Below are 14,643 nucleotides of genomic sequence, written 5' to 3'. Positions count from 1 at the left end.
ATTTCTGCTTCTGCTGGCTTCTCGATCAGGACACTCCATGCCAGTGCATCTGTCATTTGCTAAAGTCGTTGTCTTTTTGACTGCAGCATCAAGTCCACTGTGGCACTGGTGGTCACAGTTGGCAACAGCCAGTCTGCAACCTCACTCTGCATTGCTCATTTTCTGAGGGTCTTTCTCAGCTATATTGCTGAACATATTGTGCTACAGAAACTTATTTTTTCAGTGACCGTGCCACAGACCTGGAACGCCCTTCCAATTTATTTACGAAGGGAGCAGGACCTAGGAAAATTCAAAAGTAATTTAAAAACTTTTCTTTTTAAAGATGCCTTTGATATTTAATTTCTTAATACCCAGGTCATTGATTTTATTCTATTAATATGCTTTTATTTTTTGTTCCCTTATGTACCTTTCCTTTTTTGTTCTACTTTCCTATATTAAATTGTATTTCATTATCCCTTTTTTTACCTTATGTTATGTATTTGATGAGTTAATTTTTAACCTATTGTATTGTCTTAAGTTTGTATTGTATTGTTTTGTATTGTTCCCCTTGGAATGTATTTTTAATTGTTCATCGCTTAGAACTATGATTAAGCGATTAATCAAAAGAATTAATAAACTTGATAATAATAAACTTAATAATACAGAAACAGCAAACTAAGTCTTAGGGCTAGATTCACGAACCTGCCTGATCGGGGCCGACCCGTGCCTGATTCGGGCAGGTCCGATGGATTCTTCAAAGTCTAATATGCAGATGGGGGCGATCAGAGGAATGCCCCCATCTGCCGGCACGGATTGCTGGTGTGCGATCCCAACGCATGTGCAGACCTGTCCGACCTGTGACTTTTTAAAAACAGCGAGCCCATGGTTTTAACCTGCTTAAACCTGTGGGTTAAAACCATGGGCTCGCAGTGCGGGGAAAGGCAGGAGAGATTTGGGACAGCAGGCAGGAGAAAACTGGTGACGAGCAGGGTGGTGATTCGTGGTGAGCAGGCAGAAGAGATCGGGGCAGAGCAGGGCGGTAATGTGGTGATTCAGGGCAGAGGAGGCAGGAGAGATCCGGGGAAGAGCATTGGGGCGGCAGGCAGGAGAGATTCAGGGCGTGCAGAGAGCAGGGCTTCTATGGAGCTGGAGAGTCAGAAAGACGTTTTCTACTGGTCCCCAGTTGTCGCTTCTTTGGTTGATTGGCCAGCCCAGTTGGTTTGAAAAATTTCGTTGGTGAATCGTGTCCCTGTTTACTTTGCATGCGTTTCTCCTCATTTGCATGCATGGATTTGAAGCGGATCACAGGAGAGATTAGTGAATCTGGCCGGAGGGAAATCTGGTTGCAAAGGGGTCACAAACCGATCGGTACACGATCGGTTTGCTTTGTGAATCTAGCCCTTAGCTCCTTGAGAGCGTTCATTTCCCAACACTGGGGGCAGCTAATTGCACCCTTGTAGTAATCAGATCACCTCAACATAGTAACAGGATGTTCCAATTAGATGGAACAGCATCTATAAAATGCTGGTATCAATATGATAAAACTTAATACATCTTAGACAACTGGCATTCAGTGATTTAAAAAACCTGAATTCAGTGATTTTAAAAAACCTGCAGAAGCTGCTTTTGGATTTAAATGAACTAATGTTAAATGACATAATTTATGTCTTGTTTGTCTTTGATGTGACAAGAAGAGTCTTGTCTGCTAATCAAACTCCTACCATCTGCAACATCCTTCCATCATTTGTCCAGTTGCTCAGGCATCAGATTCATCCATTGTTGCTGTCATCAAGGAGCATTTCCAACATTTAGTTATTTTCCTGTTCATCTACTACACCAGTGTCTTTCATGTTTTTCACAGCACATTATAATTGAAATGATAAAATTGCAAAAACCAACAAAAAATTAAATTTGAGATGTATTTATTTAAAGTTCTTTAAGCTATGTAATTGTTAACAATGGTGAAACTAAAGTAGATAGAATAGAATTGCTAATCAATGTGATGGATGTGCTTATTTTTGAGTGCAAATTAACTCAAAATGTGGCTTGATAGTTGACAAGTAAACACACATTTCATCATCCACCATCTATAGTTATGCTCTTTTTTTCAATTTAATTTCTATCAGAGCTGAAAATCCAAGTTCGCAAAGATAAGACGATCCAAATGGTAACAAAACCTTGATTGCTTTGTTGCTCGTTAAGATAACTACTGCATAAAAAATACAAATAAAATTACTTGCTTTTATTTTTCAAGAACCAATCATGTCAAAGAATGATGCTTGTCTGGGCAGTTGTATCCTTATGCACATAGATGCTCATAACATTGACAGAGTCCTGTGTACATGACATACATGTCATCTATTCTAGTGTATACTTATGAAGGTATGGCGTGGCATTCATCCTCAATAATAAGCATTCAAAGACGGTACTAAACTACGATGTTATCAGTGATAGTCATGTCAGTCCGTCTGCAGGGAAAGCTGATCAATGTGACCTTTATCCAAGTATATGCTGCAACGACAGATGCAGAAGATGAGGATGTAGAATTGTTCTACAAACAACTTTAAAATGTAATATATCAAATGCTGAAACAAGATTTACTGATCATTATGGGGGATTCAATGCAAAAGTTGGAAGTACATCTGAAGATGCAGTGGTTGGAAAGTATGGCATAGGAGAAAGAAATGAAGCTGATGATAACTTAGTATAGTTTTGCAAAACAAACTAACTGTCAATCATGAATATGCATTTCTAACATCACAAATGTCGTCAGTACATATAGACCTCTCCAAATGGTATGTATTGAAATCAAATTGACTATATCTGCATAGGATAGAGATGGAAATCTGCAGTTTTGACTGCAAGGACTAAACCAGGAGCTGATTGTGGAAGTGACCATGAGCTTTTGACAAGTAAGATCAAGATAAAGCTTCACAAGAAGATCATTAGAGACCTCCTCCCAAAATATGACATTGAAAACATTCCTTAGACTATTGGATAAAATTAAACAACAGGTTTGCCTTGCTTGATACAAGAGATAGAGAGCCCGAAGAGTTATGGAATGACATCAAAACTGTAATTAGTGATGAAGCTAAAAAATAAAAACAAAAACCACTCCAGAAGAAAAAGAGAGCCAAGAAATCACCTTGGACCTTAGAAGAAACCAGCAAAGAAGCAGAAGAAAGAAGACAAGCAAAACTATCCGGTGGTAGAGAAAAAGTATCACAAATGAACCGAGAGCTTCAACGTCAAGTTCGGCAAGACAAAGAACAATATCTCAAGGATATTTGTCAGAAAATTGAATCAGAACATGTAAATGAAAAAAACCAGATTAGCGTAACGGGAGATTAAGAGATTGCGGCAGAAATTCCAACCTCAACTGGGGATGCTTAAAGACACTAATGGAATGATATTGAATGATCCAAAAAGCATTAAAAAGAGATGGAAAGAATATACAGAACATTTATACAAACAAGGCAATAAGGATAACATTGGGGAAATTGAACTGGAAACTGAAGCCAGCAGATATTTCTTCAGTTGAAATGTTTCGAAAGTATCTGATACAAAATTTAAACTTCGCACCTGAAATGATTCCTCCATTAAATAAAATTTATTACCTTCCTATTTCTGCAAAAAAAAAAAAAAGAGGGAGCGAAGTGGTTGTGACAAGTCAAGAACCTCAGAACCAGGTCCCAATAGTTCTGGTAATATTTTGGAGATATCGGTTTTGCAAATTAAAAAGAGGAGGGCCACCTTGCTTATCTTATTTGTCTTTCAGTAAGACCTCAACGCAGTAATGAAAATGTATTTTAGATATGCACAGACTCTTTTCTTGGGACAACGTGTTTGGATTTATATTGACGTTAATATCCGTTAATGCCATTAGTTTAACTTGTTTCCTTCCTTATGTATTAAGTCCCTTATCTTTTTGGGCCGCTTCTCCACAGAAACAGAGTTGGGGGTCTAAGAAGAATGGAATTGTTGCTTAGGTTCTATTGTATTTCTTACTAATTGTTGCCTTTTGCATTGCCTAAACAAGTGTATTGCTTGCTATGTATTTCAAATTATAATAAATAATACATTTAGGACGGTTAGGTGAGCCCGTGAGGATGCTGGGGCGGACGGGTGCGGTGGCAGCTGTTGGGCTTTGCGGGGCGCTTTTCATCGGTTATTGTATCTACTTCGACAAGAAACGGCGCAGCCACCCCCGACTTTAAGCTGCGGTTGCGAGAGAAAAGGCGAAAACAAAAGCTTGCCAAAGAAAGAGCAGGGCTGTCTAAGTTACCTGACCTCAAGGATGCGGAGGCTGTTCAGAAGTTTTTCCTTGAAGAGATACAGCTTGGAGAGGAATTGTTAGCACAAGGTGATTATGAGCAGGGTGTTGACCATTTGACCAATGCCATTGCTGTGTGTGGACAGCCACAACAGTTGTTGCAGGTGTTGCAGCAAACGCTTCCACCACCAGTGTTCCAGATGTGTCTGACTAAGTTACCAACTATTAGCCAGAGAATTGTAAATTCACAGAGCTTAACAGAGGATGATGTTGAGTAAGGAGCGAAAACAAGCACCTGCTCTTTCCTAATGCAGAAGATGAAACAATGAGGCAAAAAAAAGAATCCAAATGTGTTAGTAAATGGACAGTATATTGTTTCGGAAGCTGTAAGAAAATTACCAGAGTTCAACTTTTTTGTAGGTGGATTTGGCTGTGTTATTTATTGATTTGATGGATGGGGTTTTTTTTTTTTTCTTTCTCATGTAGAAAAATCCCAGTTATTTGTAAAATATTACTGCATTCATTTACTAAAATATCAACATTGTACATAAAATGGCAGTATATACTATGTATCAAATGCTCATTTTGAGGTGGGGAGGAGCAAGATTAATGCAATAAAAAAGATGTCTCCTTTTTTGTGTCTCCCATTTATGTCTACTTTTCAAAGCAAAATAATAAACAGAGTGAAAATTCTGAATTTTACAATAAATAAATAAATAAAAAATACATTAAAAAAAAAATTATTTTACTGATGGAAAATAAAAATTTGCGCAGATGTTTCCTATTGGCAAATATAAAGTGATATAGAAGGTAACTGGGTAATAACCCAATCAAAGCCTTAAAGCATATACAACAAAATTTAAAGATCACTCTTGCCTAATGTGCGGTGGTGGCCAAAACAGCAAATAGGATGCTAGGCATTATTAAAAAAGGGATAGTTAGAAGGCATGATCCAAGATGGCCGCTGCATGTCTGCTGCAGTGAGGACGCCGTCGAAGTTTCCTGTAACTATGCCGAAAAGACGGGGAAGGAACGTAGGAGGAGCCTCCCGGCGACCCTTAACTCCAGTGGTCACTATTGATGATTTTCTCCGACGCCTACAATGGGAGCAAGAAGAGTCGGGTGCCAGCTCGCTAGGGACGCCGCCGGAGAGTAGCGCGGTGGTGAGATCCCCTGGGCTCGATGTTACTCTCAGCCCCGACGTCAGGACGCCACCCCTTCAACCGACGCCGCAAGCAGCTAGCTCTCCACGGGACCAGAATGCACCCGAGGAGGTAGCTTCTTCTTCGTTCCCAGAGGCTAGCATGGAGGGCTCGCCGAACATAACAACGCAGAGTGACATGCTCTCTCTGCAAGGACTTGCGACCGGGACAACAGAGGCTGGGGGAATACTGAGGTAAAGCTAACTTCAGAACATTTAGATACTACACCACTACAACTTTTTTCACCTACAAAACCCCCTAAAGTTACACTTGATGCATTATGGGACTTGGTAGTGAATTTGGGGAATTCTTTAAATCCTCAAATAAAAAGTTTGGACAAAGAATTAAAAGAACAAAAAGAAGAAATAAATGTGTTAAAACAGGATATTTCTCAATTAAAAACAGAGTCACAAAATACAAGTAAGGAGCTAATATGTTTAAAACAAAATCAAGATTTGCTGGTTAAAGATAATATAATACTCAGGAGGAAGCTGGAAGCTCAGGAGAATAATGGTCGAATTAACAATCTGAGATTTATAAATTTTCCAAAGATCTTGTCAACTTCTCCTAGAGAAATGGTGAAAAGGTATTTTATGGAAATATTGGAAATTCCTGAAAGCTCCTTACCTCCTCTTACAAGAGTGTATTATCTTCCTGCCAAGCCCCAATCCAAAGAAGAAGGAAAAATTGAGGAATCCCGGGAGAGATCATTGGACATTTCCGCAATACTGGAACAATCGGATAGAGAATTGGCTGTTCCAGCCACTCTCTTGTTGTCTGTCGCTTTGGCTCCAGACAAGGATTGGATATTAAAACTTTTCTTTAAAAATAGGTCCAAAGACTTCCTGGGACATCATATTCAGATTTTCCCTTGAGAGACTCAAAAGAGAAGGAAAGAATTTCTACTTCTAAAACCTGGAGTGACTCAAATAGGGGGTATTTTCTTTCTGAGATATCCATATAAATGTGTGGTTAGATATTTATCATTGAAGTATATTTTTATAGAGCCGTCTCAACTGATTAGTTTTCTCTCAGCGAAACGTCTTGAAAAAGGAATAACAGCGCCCATGGAAGGTTAGCTCCCCGCACTGTAGTAAGACATGGATTTTCTTTTAATTAATTTGATTTATATTTGTTCTACTCTTTAAATCTTGGATCCAATATATGGAGGACTAGTGTGTGATCAACTAGATCATTATTACTTTATCTATTTTTATTTTCAAACAGAATTATGATTGTGGTATATCTTAATTTTGGTAATTTAGTTCAGTATGTTGTTTGATCTCACTTTACTGTACAAAATGTATATGCTTGGTAATATTATAAAATTCTATAAATAAATAAATAAATAAATTTAAAAAAAAGGGATAGTTAACAAGGCTAAGGGCTCCTTTTAGGTTTTATCGCATGCATTGGATTAGCGCGTGCTATAGTACACGCTAGTCGGAAATCTATCGCCTGCTCAAAAGGAGGCAGTACCGGCTAGTGCTTGTGGCAATTTAGCGTACGCTATTTGGCACGTTAAGGCCCTAGCACGGCTTTGTAAAAGGAGCCCTAAGAATGTTATAATGCCCCTGTATCGCTCCATGGTGCAACCTCATCTGGAGTATTGTGTTCAATTCTGGTCTCCTTATCTCAAGAAAGATATCATGATGCTAGAAAAGGTTCAATGAAGAGCGACCAAGATGGTAAAGGGGATGGAATCCTCTCGTATGAGGAAAGACTAAAACGGTTAGGGCTCTTCAGCTTGGAAAAGAGATGGTTGAGGGGAGATGTGGTTAAAGTCTACAAAATTCTGAGTGGAGTAGAATGGGTACAAGTGGATCAATTTTTCACTCCGTCAGAAATTACAAAGACTATGGGACACTCGATGAAAGTTACAGGGAAATACTTTTAAAACCAATAGGAGGAAATTTTTTTTCACTCATTGAATAGTTAAGCTCTGGAACGTGTTGCCAGAGGATGTGGTAAGAGCCAATAGCCTAGCTGGTTTTAAGAAAGGTTTGGACAAGTTCCTGGAGGAAAAGTCCATAGTCAGTTATTGAGAAAGACATGGGGGAAACCATTGCTTGCCCTGTATCGGTAGCGTGGAATATTGCTATACCTTGGGTTTTGGCTAGGTACTAGTGACCTGGATTGGCCACCGTGAGAACAGGCTACTGAGCTTGATGGACCATTGGTCTGACCCAGTAAGGCTATTCTTATGTTCCTATGTTCTTATATTGACAACCAATGCAATCTACGATAATACTTCAGTACGTGATTGGATCTTTACAGCTTGAAAATCAATCATACTGCATGCAGTATTCTGAATAATCTGCAACCTTTTTACGTTTCTCCTAGAGATCGAGAGAAAAAGAATATTTCAGTAATCCAACCTACCAAGACAAGGGACTGTATTAGCAATCTAAATGAGAAAAAAATCAAAATATGGCTTAATTGTTCTTAATTTCCATAGTAGAAAATAGGATTTTTTAACTAAGGAGTTGTTTTTAAAAAAAAAAAAAAATTATTTGATTTTATAAAGCATATAAAAAGTGCAACATTTAAACATTCAAAATTTCAATAAACAGCACTTATATACTTGCATTAAACCTGAATCAATTAACCATACCCTCCCTCGTCCTGGATGTACGTGCATAAGAATAAAAATAAATTAAATTTGGCAGGTAAATTATTAATGTTTAAGATATCTAACAAATGTATCCAGTGGACTCCAAATTTTTTTAAAATTTTTTATCTTTCCTGATTGCTCTGCTAATATTCTTTCATATCGGTAATATAAACAGAGCGTTTCCCACCAAAAAGTAAAATTTAGACGATCCCAGTTTTTCTAGTTTCTATTAATTAATTGTATGGCCAGACCTGTCATAATAATAAGTCTATCTTTATTGCTATCAATTGGACTTTTAGGTATCAACGATGTCCCAAATAGAATTACCCCATAAAACAACGGAATAGAGACTCATAAGACACAATTTATTTTGCCCCAAATTGATTTCCAAAAATTATCAGTATTAATTAATTGTATGGCCAGACCTGTCATAATAATAAGTCTATCTTTATTGCTATCAATTGGACTTTTAGGTATCAACGATGTCCCAAATAGAATTACCCCATAAAACAACGGAATAGAGACTCATAAGACACAATTTATTTTGCCCCAAATTGATTTCCAAAAATTATCAGTGGATAATGAAATAAGAGGGGGGTCTAATGTACTCACTTCAAGATGATAGTGCCAGCATCTATTAGATTTTGTATTGTCTAATTTCTGTAATCTTATTGGAGTCCCTAAAATTCTATATAAAAGGAAAAACAAGGTTTGTCTCATAGATGCTGATGTTGTACACCGTATCCTTCGAGACCAAATTCGAGGCCATTGAGTGTCAGAGATATTTTGTTGTATTTCCATGCTTCAGATATCTCTTAAACTTGTTTTTGGCTTTCTGGAAAGATAATCAGATATTAATTTGTACCATTTAGAAGCCTGATGTCCTTGGAATTCCACTTGGAAGCATAAAAATGGCAAACTAAGATGATTTACTATAAAGTATGCCACTCAGGAAACCCTTTTTGAATGGCTTCTTTGAATTGCATTCAATATCAAAAAACATCCAATATTATTCTCAGTACTATGTACTAAAAATTGGAGAAAAGACCTTAGGGCTCCTTTTACAAAGCCATGCTAGGCCCTTAACGCGCAGAATAGCGCACGCTAAATTGCCGCACGTGTTAGCTGCTACCGCCTCCTTTCGCTAAGCAGGTGCGTGCGATAAAACCACTAGTGCGGCTTTGTAAAAGGAGCCCTTAGTGTCTAATAGGAATTACAAAAAGCAGATTTCTCCACATAGACTATCCTGCTTTAATATTACACAAATTAGCCAGAAACCAGCATTTCCCACAGGAAACAGGGAGAAACTCTCAGGACTGAAACTTTGTAACTGTACCACGAAGAACTAGCTTTTGACTTTCACTGCATCGGGAGTTGCCCCTGAGGGTTGCCCCTGACGAAGGTTACGAAACGGGGCTCTGTAAGGCAATCAGCAGGCACCCTGTATGAAAAAACAGCGGTTTGCAGATTGAGATAAGTTCCTGTTTTTTTAGCTACTTTATTAAAGGTTTAAAACTCACAAGGCTCAACATCTTTTTTTCAGATAATGCCTTTCTAATTACCTCTATGTTCTTCAGTTCCAGCCAACCACCAGCCAAATTATTTGAAGGCTTGTTTCTCTTTCTGGCTTTTATTCATCATCAGACCTCAGGATTTTTTTAAAGTGCTTGTGCTCTATATTCTATGTTTTGTGCAAATTGATAAACTTTTCTTATACAACTTTAAAACTTTTGTACTTAGCTTTAGCTATTTCTTCATTCTTTTTTTTTAAACCTCGGAAAGGACCTTAAGGTTCAACCAGTTTCGTCCAAAGGCTTTTTCAAGAACGGGTCCCCTGCAGATAAGAGGCAAGAGTTGGTAAATGCATCAGTTTCATTGTTCTAAAACTTTATGTTCAAATGATTTTTATTGTTCCAACAGAAAACAAACAATACAAGCAGTAACTTAGTCCTGTAAAGAACAATGCAACAATCCCCCCCCAACCCACCCCACCCCCGGAGTCCAGTGCCATAACAAAAACTGAGAGTCCGAGATCTTCCTAAATATTCAAGAGTTTGCTACGGGCATGTGGAATGAGATCCTGCCAGAAACATTCCCAAGTCTGACGAAATCTTCGACCCGGACCACGATCCAGATCTCCCACCAGTCTCCGCTTTGTTCCAAAACTTTAAACTACTGGTAATCCCTCAATATCTTAGCAGTTCTAGTTTTAGAAGTAAAATTACCCCTTTTGTTTTGCTCCACAGCATTCCAACGTGTGTTCTTCTATGTAAAGATGGCCGTGGCATTTTTTGGTTCTGTTTAAATCAGGTGACTCATTAACTACCTCACTGATGATATCAGTTCAGTGGGAGGAGCCTAAACTAGTGTCATCCATTCTATTTCTAAATTTAATCCTGTATGAAACGGAGCCATAAGATGACTTTCAAGAATAAGCCAATCAGGCAGATTCTCCATGAGTTCAGGAAGGATCCAGTACATACCCTGACACAAAATAAAAGCTTGCTGATATCTATAAAAGTTTGGAAAATTTATCCCTCCCATAGATTGAGACTTTTGCAAAGATGATAAAGCTATTCTAGGAGTTTTACCAAGCCAAAGAAAATTCGAAAGAATCCCATTTCATTTCTTGTAAAAAGATAACTGAAAATAAATTGGTAACATACTAAGGAGTTAATATGAAAATCAAAGGACAATTTATGGTCAAGGACTCCTACAATTTTTATAACTGGCAAGATGAAATAGCGTGGCAAGGAACATTGATGTTAGCTTCTTTGATTGCAGGAACGGTAAGCCTATTGCTAGCTGGGCGGAGGGAGGACGTTAGCGCCGGTCATAGGGGAAGAGGGGTTTGTGGAAGAAAGTAGCAGTTTTCATTGAGGGAGGGATGGGTTTGTGGAAGATGGCAGAGTTGGTTATCAGGGGGAGGGGGTATGTAGAGAACAGAAACTCTGGGCATCGGGAGGTTGGGACAGCAGCACCAACGATGTTCAGATCAAGTGGGGAGGAGGACAAAAGCAACAGTCATTGGTTAGGGACTCGAATATAAACCAAGTCCTCCATTTTTAGGCCATTCTTTTTTGCCCCAAAATCTCGGTTTATATTTGAGTATATATGGTATGTAGCAAAATCGACAAATTAACAAGTAGTAAATCACCTGGACCAGATGACATGCACCCTAGGTTACTGAAAGAACTCAAACATAAAATTGCTGATCTGCTGTTAGTGATCTTTAGTCTGTCATTAAAATTATCCATAGCATCTTAAGATTGAAGGGTAGTCAATGTAATGCCAGTTTTTAAAAAGTATTCAAGGGGTGATATGGGAAATTACAGGAGTCTTTCCGGCACTGGCCCTATTTCTCTTTGCTGGCAAAAACCCACTCCTGGCAAGCCTGACTTCAGTGCCAGGCAAAATGCTGGAAACTGTTATAAAGAATAAAATTATAGAACATGTAGACAAACATGGTTTAATGAGAGTCAGTATGAATTCAGCAAAGGGAAGCCTTGCCACATCAATTTGCTTCAATTCTTTAAAAGTGTGAATAAACATGGATAAAGGTGAGCTGAGCTGGTTGCAGTGTAGCTAGATTTTCAGAAAGCTGTGACAAAGTTTTTCATGAGAGACTCCTGAGAAAATGAAAAGGTCATGGGATGGGAAGCAATGTTCTGTTGTCTAGGAATTGGGTTAAATGGCCTTTTTTTCTATGGAGGGCGAATAGTGGAGATCTGTGCTGAGACTGGTGCTATTTAACATATTTATTAGTGATCTGGAAATTAGAATGACAATTGAGGTGATTAATCCCCCCACTTTTACTAAGTAAAGGTTTCTACCGTGGCCTAGAACGTTAAATGCTCCTATGCTCTTTGTGAATCAAGTGCCGTTAGGCTCTGATATCGGTACTGAACTTTAGGTGTAGAAAACCCTGGCATAAGTTGGGGATGCCTAAATGTTAGGATGCTAAGTGCCACCTAAGCATGCTTAGGTGATGCTAAGTGTGATTCTATAATAGGCACTAAGGTTTTATAGAATCGGTGTCGATATTGGCGCCTAACTTTAGGTGGACTTCATAGAATCAGGGCCTAATTCTTTTCTGACCTTGATTCTATCATGTTAAACATATTTTGCTATAATACTTAGTTATAACCATTACACTTCTCCCTCCGTATTCGCGGTTTCGATTATTCACGGTTTTTAGCTTGCTGGCTCATCCCCCCAAAATTACATCAGCTTGCATAGAGAAATCGCTGATTCCAAGCATTTACAGAGAAAATCGCTGATTCCCAGCACTTTCTTCACTGTGTTTTGTCTCTCCTTCAGGAACAGGCCAGGTCTCCCCCCATGTTATTTGTGGTTTCACCATATTCACGATGGTTTTTATTAGAAAACAGCAAATAACATATGAAAAAGTTATTCACGTTTTTTCTGTATTTGTGGTTCTGTTAATCCCCTATCACAGTGAATACGGAGGGAAAAGTGTATTGGTAATGATTATTACTTACCTTTTATATGAACCTGTATGTATGTACCTTGAGATCCTTAGATCTGAGCTGTTTGAATGTACCATTATTATGATTACCATGAAAACACTGGGTATATGCAATTAGTAGTTGGACCAATTGTATTCAATACTCTGTTAGATATCATTGGACTAGATTTAGAGATGTGGATCTTGGGGTTCTCTCATTTGTTCGGACATCTAGGGTTGTTGTTTTGTACAATAGGTCTATTATGTGTGTATTATTGTACAATGTGTCTATTATGTGTATTTTTTTTTCTGAAGTCTACTGAGCTCATAGTGATGAATAGAGTAAATAAATATTTACTGGCAAGATTGCTGTTATGCATTGTCTGGCTCACTTGGACAAATGTTTGGAGAAATAATGAGATACTGTAGTTCAATGTCTGATCACTCCTTTATTAGACTAATGTAATTCACTGTATTTAGGCTTATCAGCATGCAAGATATACACACCACAAATTGTTCAGAATGCAGCCACATATTTGTTGATAAAAACCCCTCAATTTTCTCATATTATACCTGTTTTGAAAGATCTACACTGACTACCAATTCATTGGAGAGTAAAATTCAAGACATTAATTCTGATCCACAATACTAAACTGCAGTGTTTCTCAACTTCTTCCCCCTAAGTCTAACAAATATTAACAGAGTACCACTGCCCAAGCTCTGCCCCAGACCCACCCAGGCTCCACCCCTTACCCCACCCCCATAATAATAGTACTAATTATAATGCAATTTCTTCCATCCATTTTTCATTCAATATAATCTTATTATTACATAATGGTAACCACAAAATAAAAAAACAACAAAGTACACTGTATGCAGTGGAAATGTTAATTATCATTTATATTCGGGGGTTTTTTTTTCCAAAGAAGTCAAGGCAGATGACTTTAAAATATGCAATGTCATCTCAGTAACAACTATAGAAAAACAGAAAAATATAGTGCAAAATATAGACAGCAGATATAAATTCTCAAAATAGACACATTTCAATCACTAAATTGAAAATAAAATCATTTTTCCTACCTTTGTTAGCTGGTGATTTCATGAGTCTCTGGTTGCACTGACTGACTATGCATCTAGTTTTTCTTTCTGCTTCCTCTCCTCCTGACCTCATTTCCTTCCCCAAACAACATCTCTCTGTCCCTCCATGAGTCCAACATTTCTCCCTCTCTCATCCCCAGGATCATGTGCAGCATTTTTCACCACAGCCCACCAGCTCCATGCTCATTTCTACTTCTCCCACATCTCTCCCTCCATCACTATGTTCTCCCCTTCAATCTGTCCCTCTTTTCCCTCTCCACCACCATATCTAACATTTCACTCTCTCATCAATTTACTACCTAATATCACAACAGCTGGGTTAGCAACTAGCCCTGCAGTCTTTCAGGCCTGTTCATTTTATTGCTGGTTTGAGATCCCATATGCCTGTCCCACGCTTTCTGAATTCAGACACAGTCTTTGTCTCCACCACTTCTTCCGGGAGACTATTCCAAGCATCTACCGCCCTTTTTTGTAAAAAAGTTTTTCCTTAGATTACTCCTGAGCCTATCCCCTCTTAACTTCATCCCAAGGAGTAAAACAGGATTTTATGGGCTTATCCTAGGAATAAACAGTGGATGTTCCCAAGCCATCTTAATAATGGCTTATGGACTTCTCTTTTAGGAAATTATCCAAACCTTTTTTTTAAACCCTGCTAAGCTAACCAATTTCACTACATTCTCCATCAACGAATTTCGGAGTTTAAATATCCATTGAGTGAAGAAATATTTTCTGTGGTTTGCTTTAAATCTACTATTTAGTAGTTTCATCATATGCCCCTAGTCCTAGTATTTCTGTAAGAGTAAACAAACGATTCACATCTACCCGTTTCACTCCACTTAGTATTTTATAGACCTCTTATCATATCTCCCCTGAGTTGTCTCTTCTCCAGGCTGAAGAGCCCTAGCTGCTTTAGCCTTTCCTCATAGGGAAGTTGTCCCATCCATTTTATCATCTTGAGCTGTAACTGAAAAAGGCTTGAACTAATTCAGAATTTCTTCCTTTCCCTTCA

At 38.3% G+C, this 14,643-nt stretch overlaps 2 protein-coding genes across 11 annotated transcripts in view; both read left to right on the top strand.

The window, feature by feature from the left end:
* ACTR3B (actin related protein 3B) overlaps nucleotides 1-14,643 on the top strand; it is a 107,287-nt gene that overhangs the window by 14,803 nt on the left and 77,841 nt on the right. The gene's annotated exons all lie outside the window — the stretch shown is intronic.
* LOC117354331 (mitochondrial import receptor subunit TOM20 homolog) lies at nucleotides 4,089-4,545 on the top strand. The gene is given in 2 exon segments (XM_033931653.1): nucleotides 4,089-4,181; nucleotides 4,183-4,545. Coding segments are annotated over 2 exon segments (441 nt in total). The 3' UTR covers nucleotides 4,531-4,545.

The sequence above is a fragment of the Geotrypetes seraphini genome, chromosome 2 (genome assembly GCF_902459505.1).
Source record: "Geotrypetes seraphini chromosome 2, aGeoSer1.1, whole genome shotgun sequence".
Classification (NCBI taxonomy): Eukaryota; Metazoa; Chordata; class Amphibia; order Gymnophiona; family Dermophiidae; genus Geotrypetes; species Geotrypetes seraphini.
The sequence above is the reverse complement of the archived record's forward strand: the minus strand, read 5'-3'. Positions and strand labels throughout refer to the sequence as shown.